The sequence below is a fragment of the Diadema setosum genome, chromosome 8 (assembly GCF_964275005.1).
Source record: "Diadema setosum chromosome 8, eeDiaSeto1, whole genome shotgun sequence".
Classification (NCBI taxonomy): domain Eukaryota; kingdom Metazoa; phylum Echinodermata; class Echinoidea; order Diadematoida; family Diadematidae; genus Diadema; species Diadema setosum.
Genome location: NC_092692.1, coordinates 21,974,427 through 21,996,638, shown reverse-complemented (window position 1 = coordinate 21,996,638; position 22,212 = coordinate 21,974,427). Strand labels below are relative to the sequence as shown.

General features: G+C 42.7%; 1 protein-coding gene across 1 annotated transcript; it reads right to left on the bottom strand.

The window, feature by feature from the left end:
- Positions 1-192: 192 nt before the first annotated feature.
- On the bottom strand, positions 193-21,921 carry LOC140232288 (cytosolic 5'-nucleotidase 3-like). The gene is made up of 6 exons (XM_072312417.1): positions 21,823-21,921; positions 19,975-20,044; positions 15,662-15,794; positions 13,104-13,356; positions 12,543-12,743; positions 193-618 (listed from the first exon to the last, which is right to left on the bottom strand). Exons 1-6 carry the CDS (start codon positions 21,919-21,921, stop codon positions 517-519), a joined length of 858 nt encoding a protein of 285 aa, XP_072168518.1. The 3' UTR covers positions 193-516.
- Between the last annotated feature and the right edge of the window lie 291 nt (positions 21,922-22,212).

Here is a 22,212-nt window from a genome sequence, read left to right as displayed (position 1 = left end):
ATAAGGATATCATTATGAACCGTCAATCTCGGTTTGACAGTTCAAAAACGTTGATACAAAGGATCTCACGTGCCACCCATCGAGGGAACTGAGTCAAAGTCCATTGTCGCTGGTCCGTAAGCCTTTATTTGAACTTTCAAATAAGCTCCGTATCTTGAGACTTCCTCGATCATGATAAAATGAAATGCGTCTTGAAGCAAAAATATAGTTTATTTTCAAACTTAGATTGCAATACATGTTGTGTACACAAGTGTGCACCCGCATTAGAAAAAGAAATTCAGGTCATAACGAAAAAAAAAAATCAACATTCTCCATGCTCAAATAAGTTATACGTATTATGAACGTGTGCTGTTTAAAGAAAAAAAAAGAGACTTTTGGAAAATTATATTCGTGGAAATTGTGGTACATTCAAGTCTTACTGGTTGTGGCAATCTGTGCAAATTGTGCATTGACTGAAATAAACGATTAACTTTAAGCTGGGAGAGTTTGTTGAGCGCCAGTGTCGACGAAGACCCCTCAGTGTATCCTCTGGAGTAAGGCGTTGACCACATCGAATGTCTCGTCCGACACCAGAACGATGTCAAAATTGGCCATGTACGATTCCAAGTTGGCTTCGATCTGCGGGAGAGTAACGATAGAAGGATACAATCAGACCTACAGTAAACCTCCTTGGTCTCTTTTATTTTCGATAATAATTTCTTGCAACTGAACCTCGATGAAAAAATAATTGATTCACTTTTGGAATTCTAGAAGTAAATAGCCATTCACTTTTGGAAATATAAGTAAATAGCTGCGCGTACTTCGGTATGCCCGTATCAAATTCCCAATCATACACCATTACTGATTGCTGTCACACTCAGCTCAGGTATTACTGAGACGCATTTCCACATTTGTTCATGAAGGAAGGGGCGACTCCGTTTTTCTGAGCGGAACGTAACATTGATATTTTCGCAACCAAAAATATATCATCATCATCACGACATTTATACTGTTACCCGGGTCTCGGGTAACTGGGTTGAATTCACAATCCAATATCACTTTCGATCTGTATGCAGAGAAAGATAACACACGTCCAGTCAAGATGGATGCAGGGATGAAAGTGTGTCTCTTTATTCTGGTATAAATCATACCGAGTTTCAATGATCATATTAATCACAGTCAAAATAATTATCAAACACTTCTTCTCATCAACACAATATGAATGACACATGCAAGTTGCTGATATGAATATCTAATTCTTCTTCAGTGTAATTGATAATTTACCTTGCTCAATATCATGATGCTTGATTTATACCTCAAAGAGTCTCGAAAATCAAAGGTTAATTATAACACTTACTCGTAACAATCAATCTTAATATTCCTTTGTATTCAGCATGATTAACCGTAAGCTTCTCCTTTAATAAAAGCAATCTAGCTTAATCTTAACCAGTCATTTAAAATACAAATGATTTAATCAAATAAACGCAACTATCATTAATCTCTGTTTGTATCCATGAACCGAAACACAAATGATTAGATAAACCTAAACCTGGAATGCATTCATTTCTTTGGCAAGAATTGTTTAAAAAGCAAGCAGGAAAACTAGTCATCTTTAATAGTACACTGCAAAACAAATCTAACTTCTTTAGTTTTCCTTTGTTTCTCTAAAAGCCAGGTTTTCTCTCTCTTTCCTGCTCGTTTCTATATTTTATTCCTCTCATATAAAACAAAACGCTTCTGTAAAATCTTTTACCATATAAACTTTTGCAACATTTGAGATGATCCCTGCCGTCAGGCAAAAGCGAAAGTATTTCGGAATTTTTACGACAGTCGCTCTGAAGATCAAACTTTGGGGACGATCCCTGAATGATTCCTTTTTAATTTCTTTATACCAAAGTGAGGAACTGGCCAAAAAGTGAGGAACTGAGGAGCTGGGAAAGTGAGAGAGACACTGACCACAACTATAAACACACCGTCCAGAGAGCTAGTGGTCAGAGCTCTGGCCGATAAGGTGTGGAGGTTGGCGTGAGTCACCCAAACTGTGTTCACACCGACTCTCTGTCTCTACCTCTATTCTACATGTATCTACAAATGTACACTATTATCATCCGTCACTGTTTCCATTCTGCACAATGCTACACTACTATTCCATTAGCATCATACCAAGTATTCATGTATTTACAATTAGCACACTCGTTAAGGCATTTGGGCTTTCAGTCAGAATAACATATATATCAGTCACTTTACAGTCATTCCCAAGATAGCCTAAGGTCAACGGACTCTTGCACGGTGCACCGCCTAGGAGAGTGTTTAGACTGATCGTCCTCCTACACAGGGTACTACGGCCTATGGCTTGTTCACACTCGCACCAACAGCACTTAGTCCGGAATTAAATCAGCTTAAGTTGTAAATTCAACTCTTACAGCATGAAAACTACTCCATCACTACACAATTATAACAGTAACACAAGTTCTATTATTCACCAACACTAGCATATCAGTCATATTCAGTCGTAAGTGATAATAGGTCAATACAAATATATATATTCAATAACTTCGCTGAGAACACCACTGGTGTTCAGAATTCCTCTTTTCTGAAGGAATAACCATTCAATTCAACTACAAAACACTAAATATCACAAAATCACCAATTATAACAATCGGAGGGAATGATTTTGAATAATTGAAAAGGGGTAAAAGCAAGATTTCTTACCTGTATGCAGAGAAAGATAACACACGTCCAGTCAAGATGGATGCAGGGATGAAAGTGTGCTCAAAACCACATCCATCTGAGTGATGTCATTTTTCTCTGAATTTCAAGCAGTTTGGTTAACTCCACTCCGGGTTTTAGGGGTGGATGGATCAAGTTTGTGAGGGTGTGTTCTTGTCATTTGAATCAATGCAATTGTGTAAACTTTCAAAAAAATGGGGGGGGGGGGGCTATTTTCTTGGGGTATCACATCTTTCCCTCCTGAAAGAAATGTCGTCCTCGACATTTACACAATAACTATATATTGACACCATCAATGCATGGATTACAAATTACATTATGTTCAAATTCATGTCAGTTAAATCCATACAATATTATTACATGCTGTCATTATCTTATCGCTTTCATCGTCTATTCATACAGCACAGTGAACAAATCACTTCAACTGTAACATCATATTAACATGTCCTGACACATGGCGCTCCTCCATATCACAGTTTGCATTTCAATTTCGCGGGGTTAAACCCATAATATATGCTACATTGTATAGCACACTAACAAAAAATACAGCTTCCCAGGCGCGCGCTTCTGAGAGTGTATTCTTCTGATCCTTTGAGATCCACGTGCGAAATATTACATAGTATTACTCTATATTCATACAAACATGATATGGCGAAAAGAAATGACTATTGACCTGTAGAACTTCATAACTAGCAAACAAAATAAAGTTCTTCCACTTTTACACTGCGCAGTGTTTCTTTTCTGTTCATTTCTTTTACAATTCATCTTTGCCACATGATTCAGGGGTACCATTTCTGAGAGAAAACTGCTTTCCACAGAGGTTTAAACTACTGGTTACCTAAATTACAACTACCTTCATTTGGCGAATCATCGTCTTACTCAGCGTACCCCTCCACTATGGGGCACACATAATGTTCGGCGTATTAGTCGACTGCATGGTTCACTGTTGATTTCCCACCTGTTGTCCGTGGTCATACATTGTTGGGAATGCAAACGGCATTCCGTAAGGTACAAAAGGGTTATACAAGGGGTAGTTATAGGTCGGGTTCATAGGTAGATTTGGGGGATACATATTAGTATTTGGTGGCATTGGTACCTCGGGCATGGCAGGGTTTATGTCATTAATGTACAGTGGCATGCAATGGGGGGCAGGATTTCCGAGATTGTGGTATGTTAGGGTATTTGGGGGTTGCCTGTGTCTGCGAGGGCGGCCTGAGCTGAAGGATGCATCGTCAGATGGTGTTGTCTGGGGTGCAGCGGGGGGTCCCTCAGGGTTCGTCGTCATTCCTGGCTCCCGGTTGAGAGCAGCATGTTGTGGTGGCACCATCGTCTGCTGCCCATCTCCATCAATCGGGGTGCCCTCGTTATGATGACCCTCAGTATCCGCGTTGATTTCCTGGTCTGGCTGGTGGTGGCCCTCAGAGGCTGGTACCGCGGTGATTTCCCGGTCTGGTTGGTGGTGACCCTCAGGGGCTGGTACTGCGGTGATTTCCCGGTCTGGTTGGGGCTGGGTGTCTGGTGGTGGCACTGGTTCTGGCTCTTTTACTACCTGCTGTGTCTGGTGACGGGTTTCGATGAGGGTCTCTTGACGGCCTTCCTGCTCTCCATACCCACGGCTGTACCATTCATGATGGAGATCATCGTCAGAGCTTTCCTCCATGTAGGCATTGGAGGGATCTGGCGTCTCATTCGGGTGTTGGTCAGGAAGGTGTCGTTTTCTTCGTCTGCCTCTCTCCGGTGCTCCTCGCCCACTTCTCTCTACAGCCGGTCTCACAGGAGGGGTTTGTCTTTCAGCAAGTAGTGTATCGCAGGGGAACAGGAGACTGCGATGGAGGGTACGAGTCCTACCCTTGCCATCGTCTGGCTGAATGTCATAGACGGGGAGGTCACCCTTTTTGGACACAACAGTATATACTCTGTCCTCAAAGTATGACCGTAGTTTTCCAGGTCCTGATTTCGGGGAGCAATCTTTGACGAGAACTCGATCGCCCGGCATCAGCACCGTACTCGCCGGTCTCTTGTCATGGTACTTTTTCCCTCTCTCTGAAGCCTTCTGCGCATTCTTACGTGCAAGGTCATAAGCCTCTTCCAGTCTTGTTTTCCACTTCTGAACATACTCTGGAAGATTCTGACACTTCGCCTGTTCTGACGTGGTCAGACCGAATGCTAGGTCGATAGGGAGCCTTGGTGAGTAGCCGAAAAGTAGGTAATGGGGTGAGTAGTTTGTAGCGTCATGTCGTGTGTTGTTGTAGGCATGGACGACTTTATTGATGTGGCGTTTCCAATCGTGCTTCTGCTCCTCAGCCAGGGTTCGTAGCATGGCTAGCAGGGTCCGATTGAACCGTTCCACTTGTCCGTTGCCTTGGGGATGGTACGGGGATGTCCTAGAGGCTGTGATCCCAGAAAGTTGTTGTAGTCGGGTGAAGAGTTGGTTCTCGAACTCCCTACCCTGGTCGTGATGAAGCCGTTTCGGGAACCCGAACTTCAATATGAAGTCATTGAAGATTCGGTCAGCAGCGGTCTTGCCAGACTTGTTTGTAGTTGGATAGGCCTGCGCAAACCGTGTGAAGTGGTCCATCACGACCAGCACATACTCTTCACCTCCTCGACTGCGCTCTAGATGGAGGAAGTCAATGCACACAAGTTCAAATGGTTCGGAGGTGGTGATGGGGACTAACGGGACTTTGGTGTTCTGTGCGGGTTTCTTCTGCATGATGCATTTACATTGCCTGGTGATATAGGCCTCGATGAAGCGCTCCATATGGGGCCAGTAGAACCGTTGCCGGGCGAGGTCAACTGTTCTATCAGTCCCTAGATGGCCCATCTTGTCATGCAACTCAGTACACACCAAATTCCGCCACTTTAAGGGGAGAACAAGTTGTGTTTTCGTTTTCGTTCTACGCCTGAGAATTCCATCATGTCCAACCTCTAGTCTCCTCCATTCGTGCATCATTGCTTTGGTTCCTGGAGATTCGCCTGTGCGTTCATCTGCACGTGGCCACCTTCCCTTTTGCTTGTAGAGGAGCACTCGTGAGATGTCTGGGTCTTCCTGCTGGGCTGTTTTGATGTCAGTCATGGAGAAGGAGGTAATGGATTCTGGAGACATGTCTGTTTGGGTGTCAGTGGGTTGTATGAATAGTGCCTGGACCAGCGCCATTTCGTCCTGGGTCTGGTGAAGGGAACCTCTCAGCGCGGCCTTGGTAGTCGTTGTCGTGATCTCCTGCGTACAAGATTCCTGTCGTTGGGTGGGGGTCAGGGGCATTCTAGATAGAGCATCAGCATCGCCGTTTTTCCTTCCTGGTCTGTACTTGATTGAGAAGTTGAAGTCGGCGAGCTCACCAACCCATCGATGCCCTGTGGCGTTGAGCTTTGCCGTGCTGAGGATGTAGGTCAACGGATTATTATCCGTGTACACGGTGAAAGACTCAGCATAGAGGAGGTAGTTTCGGAATTGCTCAGTAATCGCCCACTTGAGCGCCAGGAACTCAAGTTTTCCTGAGTGGAGATGGTAGTTTTTCTCTGCAGGTGTCAGCGTTCGGGATCCGTAGGCGATTACCCTGAGCTTTCCATCGCTCTCCTGGTACAGTACGGCTCCCAGTCCCTCCTGTGAAGCATCCGTGTGTAGGATGTATGGTGCACTGAAGTTCGGGTACATCATCACAGGGGGCTGTACGAGGTCATCGATGAAGGAGTTCACGATTTCCTGATGAGAAGTTGTCCAGGTGATTTGGGTGTTGGAGGGGGCTTGTCCGTGGTGTTTTGTCTTGTTTGTCCGTTTGGTAGGTCTGTGTGTCCGTTTTGCGTCCCTTGTGGTCACTGGTGCTTTTAGGAGGTCGTAGAGGGGTTTGGCACGCTTTGCGTAGTCCTTGAGGTATCTTCGATAATACCCAGTCAGGCCAAGTATCTTGCGCAGATCTCCTACCGTCTTCGGGGTGTGGCTCTTAAGTGAAGTGAGGGCCTCTGTTTCACTGGGGTCTGCCTTGTACCCTTCCCCAGAGATCACTTTGCCCAGGAACTTCACTTCCTGCTGGAAGAAGCTGCACTTTGCTGGCTTCAGCTTCACCCCATTCTCCCGGAGACGCTGCAAAACTGTCTGGACATGCCTGAGGTGATCATCGAAGGTCTGGCTGTAGATGACAATGTCATCCAGGTAAACCTCACAGATGTTGTGGTTGAGGCCCTCGAGGATTGTCTCCATGCACCTTTGATATGCAGCTGGTGCATTCTTCAGTCCGAATGGGATTCTATTCCACTCGTGGAGACCCCATGGAGTGATGAATGCAGTCATCGGTCGGCATTCCTCGGCGATGAAACCCTGGTGGTACGCCTTACCCTGATCTAGGGTGGTAAACCACCGATTTCCTCCGAGTCCGTCGATCAGGTCCTGCATTCTAGGTATGGGTTGTCGGTCAGGTATTGTCTTCTTGTTAAGTCCGCGGTAGTCGATACATAGACGGAGGCTTCCATCTTTCTTTCGCACACACACGACTGGAGAGGCATAGGGTGATTCAGATTTCCTGATCCACCCACGGTCAAGGAGGTCCTGTAGGTAGAGTTTCACCTCTTGGTAGAGTGGTCGGGGAATAGACTGGTAGGTCTTCTGAACCGGGACGTTGTCGGTGAGTCTGATGGTCATCTTGAGGTCGGGAATACATCCCATGTCCTGGTCACCCGATGAGAAACTCTCTATTTCCTGGTGAAGGAGTCCTTCCACAGCCTTCTGCTCCTCTGCTGCCAAGTGGCCAAGCTTGAAGGAGGGTCCTTCCATTTTCTCATCGGTACCTGACACTGAGGCGATGTAACTGTCGGTTTTGGGTTGGTAGTTGGCGGGTTGTGGATCATGTGGATAGTCAGGGAGTATCGAATGCATTGATTGCAGTCTTCCCAATTGCGTATACCGAGGGACTACAATCGTTTTCTTGGAGTAGTTGTACACAGGAATGTCTAGACGAGGGGACTGACCTTGGGAGACTTGTACAACACAGGAGGGAACTTCTACATCTTCGGGCAGGTTGCTGTTGATCCCTGGCTCGAACAGTAGTGCCTCATCCCTCATGTTCCCAAGTCTCACCATTACTGTCACCTTCGTCCAGGATTCCGGGCGCAAGACGATCGGAGAACGACCAGTTCTTACGGTGCACAACTCTTCTGGTGGTCCTGTCCTCAGTAGGGAGATTACCTGGTCAGCTGCCCTAGGTGACACTTGCATTGAGCTCCCAAGCTGTCGCGCGATGCCAGGAAGGCTCCCAATTGGTGTTGCTTGGACCAGCTCACTGATCACATTGTAACCAATGATGGTCTCAGGCAGCTCCTCAGGTGTCACTAGAAAAGGTACGAGTATGGTTGATGATGTGTTGGTGTCAGGGTCGAGGCTAAACCAGACTTCTATCCAGCCTTTGTATGGTAAGGAAGTGCCGTTGGCCGCCTTGAGTTGGAGGTCAGTATCTAGTATTTCCTGGACTTCCCTCAGTTGGACTTGTGGAAGCACCTCTCGATAAATTCTCTCTGGCATCACCGAGACCTGTGCTCCTGTGTCCCAGAGAGCTGTAGAAGGAATCCCATTCAAAGAGCATTTAACTAGACACCTATCACCAACAAGTTTCACAACCCGTCCCCTTTGTTTTGATGTGGTGACATGGCCAGGGCTTTGTTGGAAAATCTGGTTTAGTTTTGGTTGTCCGGGTCTGGTCGTGGTTGGGGATCCTGGTCTTGGTTGGGTTACACCCTGTCCCCGCTGGATGCCCCCTGGTCGTTTCCCTGTCGTTTTCTGCATCCGCGAGCGAAGTGTTCACTGCTACCACACTTGTAACAGTGCTGACACCCATCTCCTGTCCCTTCTTGGCGGCATGATGGGCAGCCCCTTGGTCGCTGAGGTGGTCGACGCCCGGCTCCTTGTGGTTGTTGTTGTTGTGGGGAGCGCTGAGATGTCGACATTTTCCCCTGAAGAGCTTCAATACTCGCTCTCAATTCTGCAATCTGGGCAGCCATCTCTTCGCGCAGGTCTGGCTTCCGTTCCTTAGGGCTTTTAGATGGGGGCTCCTCCGTCGTGATTGTGTTGATTCTTTGAGGTTTGACCCCAACCTTCTGGAGGCGCTTTGCTTCTAAGGATGCAGCGGCAGTGAGTTTCTCCAAAAGTTCTTCATCAGACACTCCTGGGGTGAGGGATTGCTTAATGTCCTGCCGGATGTTATCGTTTGTTAACCCCGTGACCACTGCATGTACAAACATGCTCTGGACGAGGTGGGGGTCATACCTCAACCCAGCGGTGGAGTCTGCAGACGCGAGGAGAACCCGCTGTTTCAGGTCAAGTGCCCTCATTACGAATGCCTGTGGCGTTTCACTTTTAAGTTGGCTAATGTTTGACAGTTCCTGATAGACTTCCGTGGCATCCTTCTCCTGAAAATGGGCCTTCAGAACCGTCCTCAGAGTGACCAGGGTCAGGCAAGCGTGATTCTCGAGGTAGGACCTAAGGCGAAGTCCTGGGGTGATGGCTCTCACCACTGCCTCTATCACTTCCCTCTCGCTATAACCCTTTGAGAGGGCAGCCTCTATCTGGTGGTTGAGGCTAGTGTAGGTTAAACGATCTTTCTGGTTCGGTTCCCCGATCTGCCCACTGATCCGCAGTTCCTTCCGGAAGAGTGGAGGGACAGTTGAGGGAGGCATAGTCGTCATCGCGTGGTCGGGGATGGTAGCAGCAGGTGGTGGCGTGGAAGGAGGCAAGGGATGCGGTTCTTCTTGTCGATGCGTGTTCTCATCAGCACGGGCTTCCAAAAGTCGCAACCTCTCCTGGAAGTCACTCTCCATCTGGCTCATCCTGGCCTTGTGAGCCTCTATTAGAACCTGCATCTCGTCCTTGTCATCACTGGAACCTTGCTTGATCGCACCAATCCGCGCTTTCAAGGTCTCTAGTCTTTCCTTGGCTCCCTCCTCCTCCGGGCTTAATTTCCGAAGGGAAGACTGCACCATCCGTACTAGAGCTTGTCTGGACCGATCCTCGGCCGGTGTGGGTATGCCCAAGAGAGGACATACCTGTCGTAGCTCCTCGATGCGAAGACCAAACAGCTGTTCTTCTATCTCAAACTGGGCTTCCTCGAAGGCTTCCATGTCGAAAGTGTCGAATTCTCGGATCTGCAAGGTCAGGCTCTCCGGCGGCTACTTTGCTGATATTCTGCCCCTATCTGGCCTTGTAGACTAGCTTTCCTTCACTTCCACCCAAGCCTTCGCCGTTGAGTCTCAGTACGTATAGCTGTTAGCCAATTCGTCGTCGCATCACGAGGTTAACTGCTCATACCAGGTTCAGTGTCCAAGGACAGCAAGTCGTCATCCTTCAAACCCGTTGATTTGCCGTCCTGGCAGGGTCGCCAGAAAATGTTACCCGGGTCTCGGGTAACTGGGTTGAATTCACAATCCAATATCACTTTCGATCTGTATGCAGAGAAAGATAACACACGTCCAGTCAAGATGGATGCAGGGATGAAAGTGTGTCTCTTTATTCTGGTATAAATCATACCGAGTTTCAATGATCATATTAATCACAGTCAAAATAATTATCAAACACTTCTTCTCATCAACACAATATGAATGACACATGCAAGTTGCTGATATGAATATCTAATTCTTCTTCAGTGTAATTGATAATTTACCTTGCTCAATATCATGATGCTTGATTTATACCTCAAAGAGTCTCGAAAATCAAAGGTTAATTATAACACTTACTCGTAACAATCAATCTTAATATTCCTTTGTATTCAGCATGATTAACCGTAAGCTTCTCCTTTAATAAAAGCAATCTAGCTTAATCTTAACCAGTCATTTAAAATACAAATGATTTAATCAAATAAACGCAACTATCATTAATCTCTGTTTGTATCCATGAACCGAAACACAAATGATTAGATAAACCTAAACCTGGAATGCATTCATTTCTTTGGCAAGAATTGTTTAAAAAGCAAGCAGGAAAACTAGTCATCTTTAATAGTACACTGCAAAACAAATCTAACTTCTTTAGTTTTCCTTTGTTTCTCTAAAAGCCAGGTTTTCTCTCTCTTTCCTGCTCGTTTCTATATTTTATTCCTCTCATATAAAACAAAACGCTTCTGTAAAATCTTTTACCATATAAACTTTTGCAACATTTGAGATGATCCCTGCCGTCAGGCAAAAGCGAAAGTATTTCGGAATTTTTACGACAGTCGCTCTGAAGATCAAACTTTGGGGACGATCCCTGAATGATTCCTTTTTAATTTCTTTATACCAAAGTGAGGAACTGGCCAAAAAGTGAGGAACTGAGGAGCTGGGAAAGTGAGAGAGACACTGACCACAACTATAAACACACCGTCCAGAGAGCTAGTGGTCAGAGCTCTGGCCGATAAGGTGTGGAGGTTGGCGTGAGTCACCCAAACTGTGTTCACACCGACTCTCTGTCTCTACCTCTATTCTACATGTATCTACAAATGTACACTATTATCATCCGTCACTGTTTCCATTCTGCACAATGCTACACTACTATTCCATTAGCATCATACCAAGTATTCATGTATTTACAATTAGCACACTCGTTAAGGCATTTGGGCTTTCAGTCAGAATAACATATATATCAGTCACTTTACAGTCATTCCCAAGATAGCCTAAGGTCAACGGACTCTTGCACGGTGCACCGCCTAGGAGAGTGTTTAGACTGATCGTCCTCCTACACAGGGTACTACGGCCTATGGCTTGTTCACACTCGCACCAACAGCACTTAGTCCGGAATTAAATCAGCTTAAGTTGTAAATTCAACTCTTACAGCATGAAAACTACTCCATCACTACACAATTATAACAGTAACACAAGTTCTATTATTCACCAACACTAGCATATCAGTCATATTCAGTCGTAAGTGATAATAGGTCAATACAAATATATATATTCAATAACTTCGCTGAGAACACCACTGGTGTTCAGAATTCCTCTTTTCTGAAGGAATAACCATTCAATTCAACTACAAAACACTAAATATCACAAAATCACCAATTATAACAATCGGAGGGAATGATTTTGAATAATTGAAAAGGGGTAAAAGCAAGATTTCTTACCTGTATGCAGAGAAAGATAACACACGTCCAGTCAAGATGGATGCAGGGATGAAAGTGTGCTCAAAACCACATCCATCTGAGTGATGTCATTTTTCTCTGAATTTCAAGCAGTTTGGTTAACTCCACTCCGGGTTTTAGGGGTGGATGGATCAAGTTTGTGAGGGTGTGTTCTTGTCATTTGAATCAATGCAATTGTGTAAACTTTCAAAAAAATGGGGGGGGGGCTATTTTCTTGGGGTATCACATCACAGTACATGATGCTCTTATCGGCACTTATTTTAGCTGCACGAGCTCTCCACGTTATCATTATACTTTAAATGACAATAGCAATGCATGCTCAATTTACTCCCTCCCTCAATAGCTTTTATTGTTCATGATTTGATAGTAGAGTAGTTCCGCATTACGCGCGAAATGCTCGTCAAGCTATAGGAGAAACTCCATGCTATGGTGTGTTCAAACTTTCATAAGATGGAATTTTTTCATTATGATAGTAGCGGTTAAGATGATAATAATGACGATAATGATAATGATGATAATAATGTTGGTGATAATGATAATGATACGATGATAATAACGAAAGAAATGATATATTAAAAAATGATAAGACGTTGAAGGAGAAGAAGAAGTAGTAGTAGTAGTAGTAATAGGCCTAGTAGTAATAGTAGTAGTAGTAGTAGTAGTAGTAGTAGTAGTAGCAGAAATATATATCAATAATATCGCGCAAAGTGTGACGTTATCTTCTGATGAGAAGCAAAATCTTACATTATCGTTCAGATATCCGACAGTGAGGATGTTCTTTGCCTCGGGAAATCCTTCCGCCATCCTGAGATCTCCCAGCATGTCCCCGAGTAGGATAACATTAGTCCTGGACTTATTGTTTGCGAAGTAGTCCGGGTGGTGTCTCGCTACCTCGTGCTTGTTGCACGTGTGGATAATGTCGCCTTTGAACCCGATTAGTTTCTCCTACCATACAGAGAAGATAAATACAAAGTAACATTTAGTTTAACATGAAATATGTTTTTACAGGCATATTCGATAGAATATACATTAAAATTCCTTGAAATAGATAGGCTACTTTTTAGTAATGAGCATGATGTTGTTTTGATAACGAGAGTTGAGGCCTTTTGGTGCGTATACTACGTAACTGAAAGTCATTGCAATGAGTAGCCACATCCACGTACGATAAGTGATAGTTCCAAGAAGTAAATGATAACACATTTGAAACAAAAATGGTTCAAAATCTAATGCTGTCATCCCACATCTAATCGTTAATGAGTCAACGGAAACCTGTAAGAAGGGGAAAAGCTGAAGTCGAATATTTACCTCTTTGTCGAAGACCATAAAGTTGGATACGACGTGCATGTTGGGAAGGAGGTGTGAGAACTGGCGGATGACTTCGGTGAGGATGTCACCCATACCTCCTGAAAAGATAAGGAAAGGTACGCCAGCATCACAGCAACGACGAAAAGTTTGCGAGACTCCCTCTCGCAGCATCACCCCTGAGTCTGCCACCATTCGCTTGATGTCTCCTCGGTAGACACGGCAGTCAACGAGGAGGCTGTTCGTACCGCTCCACCTGTAGTCACACGAAACAGGGAGATATAAATTGAGCGTGGATGAAGATGAGGATTATATGTGTGTATTTATATACACACACAGTATGTCCATTAAAAAAAAATACAATGGATTTCCGCATTGATAACACCCGACATGATTACACCGTCTAAATGCTACTTCAGGGTCGTGAAATATAACATCTTAGCTCTATTTTGCAGAATATCCCATTCAATTTGGTAAAGCGGTCACAGAGAAATGTGGATTATTGTAAAACATGTCATGAGTCTGATTCTTCCAAGTTTAGCACTTGGATGCTCTTGGAACTGCATATTAATGTGTGAACACAATAGACAGAACTTGGAGGGAAGAGATTCCTGACATGCTCTACAAAATTCCTCATTTCTCTTTGACTACTGAAGCAAATCGCATGGGGTTTTGTTTAAGATGTGGGCAAAGAGTCATAGTTTAATACCCTAAAATTGTATTTGGATTGATTCACTAACTTTAAAGTTATCATAGCGGAGGGTACCGTTGTAATTTTTTTTTTTTTTTTTTTTGGGGGGGGGGGGGGGCATCGGTATAGTGGTGGTGGCCCTGGTGGGAACAAACTCCGAATACTGCACATGTTTTAAGAGACGATTCCCATCATCAATTGGCATGATCGAACCGTTGTATTTTATATGTAACTATATGTAAACCCGTCTGATACAATTAAAATACATGCAGTAGAATCTCGTAAACTTCAGAACACTTTAAAATTAGAATCACCAGTTAAGCTGCTATTGTGACACATAGCCAACCATGGTTGTATTTTATATGTAACTATATGTAAACCCGTCTGATACAATTAAAATACATGCAGTAGAATCCCGTAAACTTCAGAACACTTTAAAATTAGAATCACCAGTTAAGCTGCTATTGTGACACATAGCCAACCATGGTTTCAACAAAACAGTATTCGTGATACTTTTTGTCTTCGAAATGTTCCACTTCATGCTTCTTCTTTTTAAATCTGGCCAAAAGAAAAAAAAAAGTTGCTGAAAACTGCTTATATCCAATAGTGGCGAACCACTGGAGTGAAATGGAATCAAAAGGGGGCTGAGCTTTCGATCTTAGCAGAATCTTCGTCAGAGGCAAAATGAGAGGTAATTTTGCCTCTGACGAAGATTCTGCTATGATCGAAAGCTCAGGCCCCTTTTGACTCCATTCTTTTCAAATATGATATATTTGATATATTTTGGCTCACCATTCTACCATGTACTTGTACCGATTTACATTAAACTCCGATCACTGACACATGCGATTCAAAAACCTGATCTTTTTTTTTATAACCTTGATGGAGACAAGATGCAAAATTATAATGAACAAAGGTAGACCGTTCATGTAGTCTCGTTTGCTGTGAAGTTGACAACATAAGGCGAGTACCAGACTTTAGCCCTTAAAATCCCGGTAAGTTGATTTTTGCAGACAAAAAGTTATTGTAATTATAAAACACACAAACACAAACACGCACACAAACAAACACACAAACAAAGCAGAAATATAATGGATTTGGAACGTATATCTGACTGCACTTATTGTTAATGCCATAATTCTAAGGGATATTACAGTTCTGCAAGATAATCGAAATCCATTGTCTTATACGACATACTTCCAAGAGCATACAATTCTAAGAGAAATTGTAAAATTGTATTTGGATTGATTCACTAACTTTAAAGTTATCATAGCGGAGGGTACCGTTGTAATTTTTTTTTTTTTTTTTTTTTTTTTTGGGGGGGGGGGGGGCATCGGTATAGTGGTGGTGGCCCTGGTGGGAACAAACTCCGAATACTGCACATGTTTTAAGAGACGATTCCCATCATCAATTGGCATGATCGAACCGTTGTATTTTATATGTAACTATATGTAAACCCGTCTGATACAATTAAGATACATGCAGTAGAATCCCGTAAACTTCAGAACACTTTAAAATTAGAATCACCAGTTACGCTGCTATTGTGACACATAGCCAACCATGGTTTCAACAAAACAGTATTCGTGATACTTTTTGTCTTCGAAATGTTCCACTTCATGCTTCTTCTTTTTAAATCTGGCCAAAAGAAAAAAAAAAAGTTGCTGAAAACTGCTTATATCCAATAGTGGCGAACCACTGGAGTAAAATGGAATCAAAAGGGGGCTGAGCTTTCGATCTTAGCAGAATCTTCGTCAGAGGCAAAATGAGAGGTAATTTTGCCTCTGACGAAGATTCTGCTATGATCGAAAGCTCAGGCCCCTTTTGACTCCATTCTTTTCAAATATGATATATTTGATATATTTTGGCTCACCATTCTACCATGTACTTGTATCGCTCCTCTGCGCTGATGTCGTTCGAAGTTTCGAGAGGGAAGTACCTGTCCTTCAGTTTGCGGGCAGCCTCCCTGAAAGACGCCGGTAGTAACGTGCTGTGGCAAAGGATACCTGCATGGGTTGAGATAGTTTTAGTAACAGAGTGTTAAATAATGGATTTTTTTTTTCCATGCATGATGTTGGTTTCATAGGGTGCGTTCGAGCGCTCCAAAGCGAACCAAAGCGTACCGTACCGAACTGTGCCAGTTTTGGAGCGTTCGAGCGCTCTGTAGAGAAAGCGTACCTCAACTTGGTGTTATTTTTAGAAAAGGTCACGCACTTTTGTAGCAAGAATGTCATCCACCTGCGATTGAACTACCAGTACAGCTGTTCCGAACAAAGAGAATGATGTTTTTTGCATTGTGACGTATGCCCATGATATGCGCATTCTTTACAGCGAACATTTTGGTCCTTTTTGGAGCACATAGGGAAGTGGTCCACTTTTAGCTCGGTACAGTACGGTACGGTACACTTTAGGAGCGTTCGAGCGCTCCTCTGGCGCGGGTACAGTATGGTACAGTTTAAGCTCCAGTCGCATATAAAAACGGATGCTCAAGGATCTACTCGGCAATCCCCGGATCATGCGTGCGATGATCCGGGGAGATCCGGGATAGATTTGCCCCGAATGAAGCGTCGACGAGCGTTTATGACTGTACACGCGGCATCAACACGGCAGCTACACGGATGAGGCCGGACTAACACGGCATCTACACGGCATCTACACGGCGCTAACACGGACCATGCCGGACAAAGCCGGCATCTACACGGTCCATGCAGGCAGAGCACGGCGTCTACACGGACCAACACGGCAGCAACACGGACTAACACGGCAGCAACACGGACCAACACGGCAGCTACACACGTGCCACACCTGCAGACGAAAAAGCGAGCAAATTTTTAATTTTCATCATTCTTCTCGTTCTCGTCACGTCAACATCGCTTTTGCTTTTTGAGTAAATCATCAAAAAATTCACATATTAAACTGATATATATGTTGCATCTTTAAAGGGATCGTATGGGTCATTCTCCGAAAATGTGTGTAATTACAGTTGTGCATGTGACAAACTTTCAACATCACAGATTTCATTCATTTTTTACCAATTCAGAAAATTTAATCCCGTAGGAATACGTAACAATCAATGGGTGATTTTTGAAAGCTCTTTTTTTTTTTCTAGAAACATTTCCAAACGCAGAGTCCTTTTTTACTAAGTCATGTTAAAACCACATGTCAGATACGTTACCAGAGGTAGCATCTTAGAAAATTGTTAATTGTATGCTTATTTCTTGATTTAAAATGGCAATGCTTATGTGAAACTACAAGCTTCAACATAAACAAACATCACGGAAAAATTTTTGAGTCAGCCTTGATCTAATCTGTAATAAAAAGGATTGTGATTTATAAAGTGAAGGCTAAATAGAAATCGAGAACATAGTATAATCTATATCGGCTTAAAATGTGTTACCCTAGTTTAACTTTTACCTGCATTTGAATTATATCAATTATCTCATTGTTTATGTATGAAAAATTATGAATAAGTATTACACTTCTCATAAATAGAAAATGCCAGATAACATCTCTGCCAAATTAAATACATATTGGATCAGAAGAAGACCAGTGTGGAAACGTATCTGACGTATTAGAAATTCCGTTAGCGTGTACGTTTCAGACCCAACGCCAATCATGCCAATGAATTAATTTTAACTTGTAAGAACATCACAATGTGACTATTTTAGTTAAAACACCGCACTGCTAATCGTAAAGAATGATCTCGTCATAGATAGAAGATTAAATATCTCTTCAATCATGTCAACAAAACTTTAAGATATGCATGAAATACGAGAAACCAAACAAATATAAATCCACAATATTTTTTTTTAAATATAATTCAGAAATTTTGTAATTACACGAAAGACAGTAAAGATCAAATTGGAAAAGATTTCTATGCAAATGATACACATGAATTCAATTTTCCTTTTTACCTGTTTGTAATAAATTAGGCCTCAAGAATCGATAAATGATGGTAACGTATCTGACAAAGCATTTATGTTCATTGACACATTTAAATACCGATTTACATTAAACCCCGATCACTGACACATGCGATTCAAAAACCTGATCTTTTTTTTTATAACCTTGATGGAGACAAGATGCAAAATTATAATGAACAAAGGTAGACCGTTCATGTAGTCTCGTTTGCTGTGAAGTTGACAACATAAGGCGAGTACCAGACTTTAGCCCTTAAAATCCCGGTAAGTTGATTTTTGCAGACAAAAAGTTATTGTAATTATAAAACACACAAACACAAACACGCACACAAACAAACACACAAACAAAGCAGAAATATAATGGATTTGGAACGTATATCTGACTGCACTTATTGTTAATGCCATAATTCTAAGGGATATTACAGTTCTGCAAGATAATCGAAATCCATTGTCTTATACGACATACTTCCAAGAGCATACAATTCTAAGAGAAATTCAAAGTTTATTTCATGAAATTCGGTTTAGAAATGTCTGAGATGTCCCAGATAAAGTAAAAGAAAGATGTCCAAATAAAAGTAGATGGACCATCATATTTTGTTAGGACCTCTTTCTTTTACTTTATTTTGGATATCTCGACCATTTCAAAACCGATTTTCATAAAACTTTGAATTCCTCTTAGAACTGCATGTTCTCTTGGCAAGTCTCAATTTGATTCTTTTGCAATTCAAGTTGGCAGCTCAACAACTTCAATCTCATCTCACCATCCATGGTGATGCAGCACCTGTGGCAGCAGAGAGAAGTGAGATGATGTTGAAATCTCCCCCAATTTAAAGGGAAGTCGAGTGGGTCCGTGTGATCTTGATGTGAAAGGATACTGCCAAGGATACTCCCGGCACCTACACGGTCGTTCCAGGCATCAACACGGACCTTCCCGGCATTTACACGGCAGCCACACGGACCACCTCGGATTGCTCTGCCAACACGGCAATCCCCGGATGACGCCGGATGTTTTTGACATCCAAAAGTTGCCATGTTGGCATTCCGGATGTCCCCGGCGTCAACACGGATCTCTCCCCGGATCACCCCGGATCAGATCCGGGGTGGTCCGCGGTGGTCCGGGGTGCGATGGTCCGGGATGGCTATGTGACTGGGGCATTAGGAGAGCGCTCGAACGCACCCTTACACTTGCTCTCATCAATGTTATGAACATGCACATTTAATCACTTTATCCCGCCCCTAAGAAAATGACAATAATACCATTCTTTCTACAGACTGAAAATCAAACTTCACTGGATGTGAAAACACACACACACACACACACACACACACACACACAAATACAACACTCTATAAACCGTCTCTTGAAAATATTGTTGACATTACTATACACGTTATAAAGGGTCTAATCATTGTCATTACCAATTTCAGTCTTTTGGACAGTGTTATAATCACAATATGATACTTCAGTTGATGAATCCTAGATTCATACTGATTGATTGATTGATATCAGGAGCATAAATTCAGTCCGCAGTACCCAAACTGCCCCGTACTGTTAACCACCCCATAGTTGTACTAAAATGCCCTCTTTGTGTACTGTAACGCGATATCGGTGATGCATTATTGCCTCTCGGGATCTCAATCCCAGTTATGACGGTGGGAGCAATTACATGCAGGTGAAATTCCTCGGACCGGGCAGTGATGTCAACAATGTCCCGAAAAGCATTTCCCTCACTAAATTTTATTATTAGTATAGTCATTGACATCATCATTATTGTAACGACGATAATCATTCATTAATGCTGTATATTGCCCATTACTTCATGGCGAAACTTATGGTTTGAGAGTAGGTCTTTAAATGTGTTGGCAATACAAGGTCCTGCTAAATTGTGTCTCCTTTACAATAGGACGGTCAAGATGGTTTGTGTGAGCATAATACACATGATCATCGGGGATACAACCACTGGCATTTAGATCCAAAGAGAGCAACAACAGATACACCACACTTTTTTTAGTCATTATAAAAGTCAGGGTGATGACATATGACTCACTTGGACTCAAATGCGTCTCGCTGTTGTAACATACAGGAGGTATTACATTTTGCGACACGTCTACTTGATTATTTTTCTCCTTGAAAGCTGCTGGATCACTTCTGGCTTGACATTCAATATGATGATCTCTGACATTTGAACAGAATGAGACCTATAGGTCTCGAACTCACGCCCACTGCCTATCCTAACACACTAAGTGGAAATTCTACACTGTTTACCATGACTGGTCAGAATCGTTCTGCCGTTGCACTCAAAACGTGTTAATGTCCTGTCGAAGTCAGCTATAACCTGTGAAATGAGCCAGAAAAGGAGAGTGAAAATATTAGAGTTTCATGCGGACAGAACTAATTGATGATATTTGATGATAATGATAATATACACAACACCCAATCTTATGTTATGTCCAGGCTATATAATAGCAATGCGGAGAAATGAGAATATGAAGATTTAATATAATGAAATGAGGTAATTCTTGATCCTGGCATGGGACATGATGGAGATGTAACATACATTAAAGCTTTGAACTTTTAGTGAGACACTTAGAAACCACTCAATGACGTGCTAGAGAGCATACAATTAAAAGAGGAATTCAAAGTTTATTTGATGAAAATTGGTTTTGAAATGGCTGAGATATATTTAAAAAAAGTAAAACAAAGCGATCCTAATAAAAGGCGGGTCCCACGCACCTTTTATAAGAATCCGCTTTGTTTTTTATATCTCAGCCATGTCAAAACCAATTTTCATCAATTATAACTTTTGATTAATTACATGTTCATTCCTATTTCATAAAAGGTTTCTCATTATCTCAACAACAACAAAATCATCATCAAAAAACGTCGGAAACCTGAAGCCTCATCTCAACCGAAACTGTACTATCCCTTTAAAGGTAGTACATCAACTGGATGTAGACTTTTAAAAAACAAGAAAAACAAGGTAAGTGCCAAAATGTGTCTCGCCCTTGTGGTGACCATCCACTCCCCAAGGGACATCTACCATCCAAGTTTGGTCACAAACGGACCTATAGATCAAAAGTTATGACCCATAATAGAAACGCGCCATAAAAACTTAACATTGGGCTTTAAAAGTTCGTTGGCCCATGCTTGTGACCATTGACCTTGTGGTGACCATCCACTCCCCAAGGGACATCTACCATCCAAGTTTAGTCACAAATGGAGTTATGGATCAAAAGTTATGACCCATAATATAAACGCGCCATAAAAACTTAACATTGGGCCCTAAAGTTCATTGTCCCCTGCCTGTGAGCTTTGACCTTGTGGTGACCATCCACTCCCCAAGCGACATCTACCATCCAAGTTTGGTCAGAAAATGGAGTTATGGATCAAAAGTTATGACCCATAATAGAAACGCGCCATAAAAACTTAACATTGGGCCCTAAAATTCATTGACCCCTGCCTGTGAGCTTTGACCTTGAGGTGACCTTCATATATGGTAAAATGTGAAACTTTGTATGACCCCTCTTCCCTCGAAGTTTGATTGCAATTGAAGCCCAGAGTAAAGAGCTATTGAAGTTTTTGTAGCGTTACGGACAGACGACGGACGGACGGACGACGAACGGACAGACGCCGCAGGCGATCCCTTAGTCTGCCCTCACCTCCGGTGGGCTCGACAAAAATAAAGAAATGTGTCTAGAATGTATAAAGAGGTTGCCGATATGAATAAAGCAACAGTCCCAATACGACACATTTGTACTGAGCGTCATAATGTCACTCTCTCTTTCACAACTCTATGGCATTCAAACCATAAACTAGAATAGTAGGCCTATAAAGCAACAACGAAGTATTACAAGAGCATTACATACGTTATATTGGGAGAAAAAGTTTTAATGCATATAAAATGAAGAGTAATTCTTGATCCTGGCATAAAATATGGTGGAGATTTAGGGCAATTTGTCAATCAGTTGCATAAAATGAGTAATGTCGACATATGCGCATGCGTAAGTAAGCAAGAACTATTAGTTCTTGATTACTCATGTATGATCATTCCATATCAAACATGCAGAGATAAGCAATGGTTTATCAAACGAGAGTGTACGTATATAGTCTAACCTGCAATTTGTCCGGTCCATCTGCCACGATCTGTCGGATCTTTTCCTCTACTGTGGCGGGATTTTGTATGTAAACTGTCTTCTTCTGAAGCTCTTGCATCTGGACCAAACGGAGACTAAAGGAAGCAGGAGGAGGAAGAGGAAGAAGAGGAGGGGAAAGAAGATGAAAAAAAAAATTACGAAACACGAACGAGATAAGGACGCACCGAAGACGAAGAAGAAGAAGAAAGATGAACTGGAAGATGAGAAGTGACGGAAAAACAGATGAAAATAAAAAGAAAAGAGAATAAAACTACAGCGGTATTGAGAAGGATGATGTCACTGACGTCTTTGCGGCTTGCACGACGCTAATAGACTACTAAAGCACACCCGGTGTGTTAGTAAGCATCGC

Excerpts from the sequence above, each read along its gene's own strand:
- LOC140232288 (XM_072312417.1), bottom strand. The coding sequence starts at position 21,921 with ATGCAAGAGCTTCAGAAGAAGACAGTTTACATACAAAATCCCGCCACA. Across the intron at positions 13,357-15,661 it reads TACAAGTACATGGTAGAATG|GTGGAGCGGTACGAACAGCC; the intron begins GTGAGCCAAAAT and ends GTGTGACTACAG. Across the intron at positions 12,744-13,103 it reads TTATGGTCTTCGACAAAGAG|GAGAAACTAATCGGGTTCAA; the intron begins GTAAATATTCGA and ends TCTGTATGGTAG.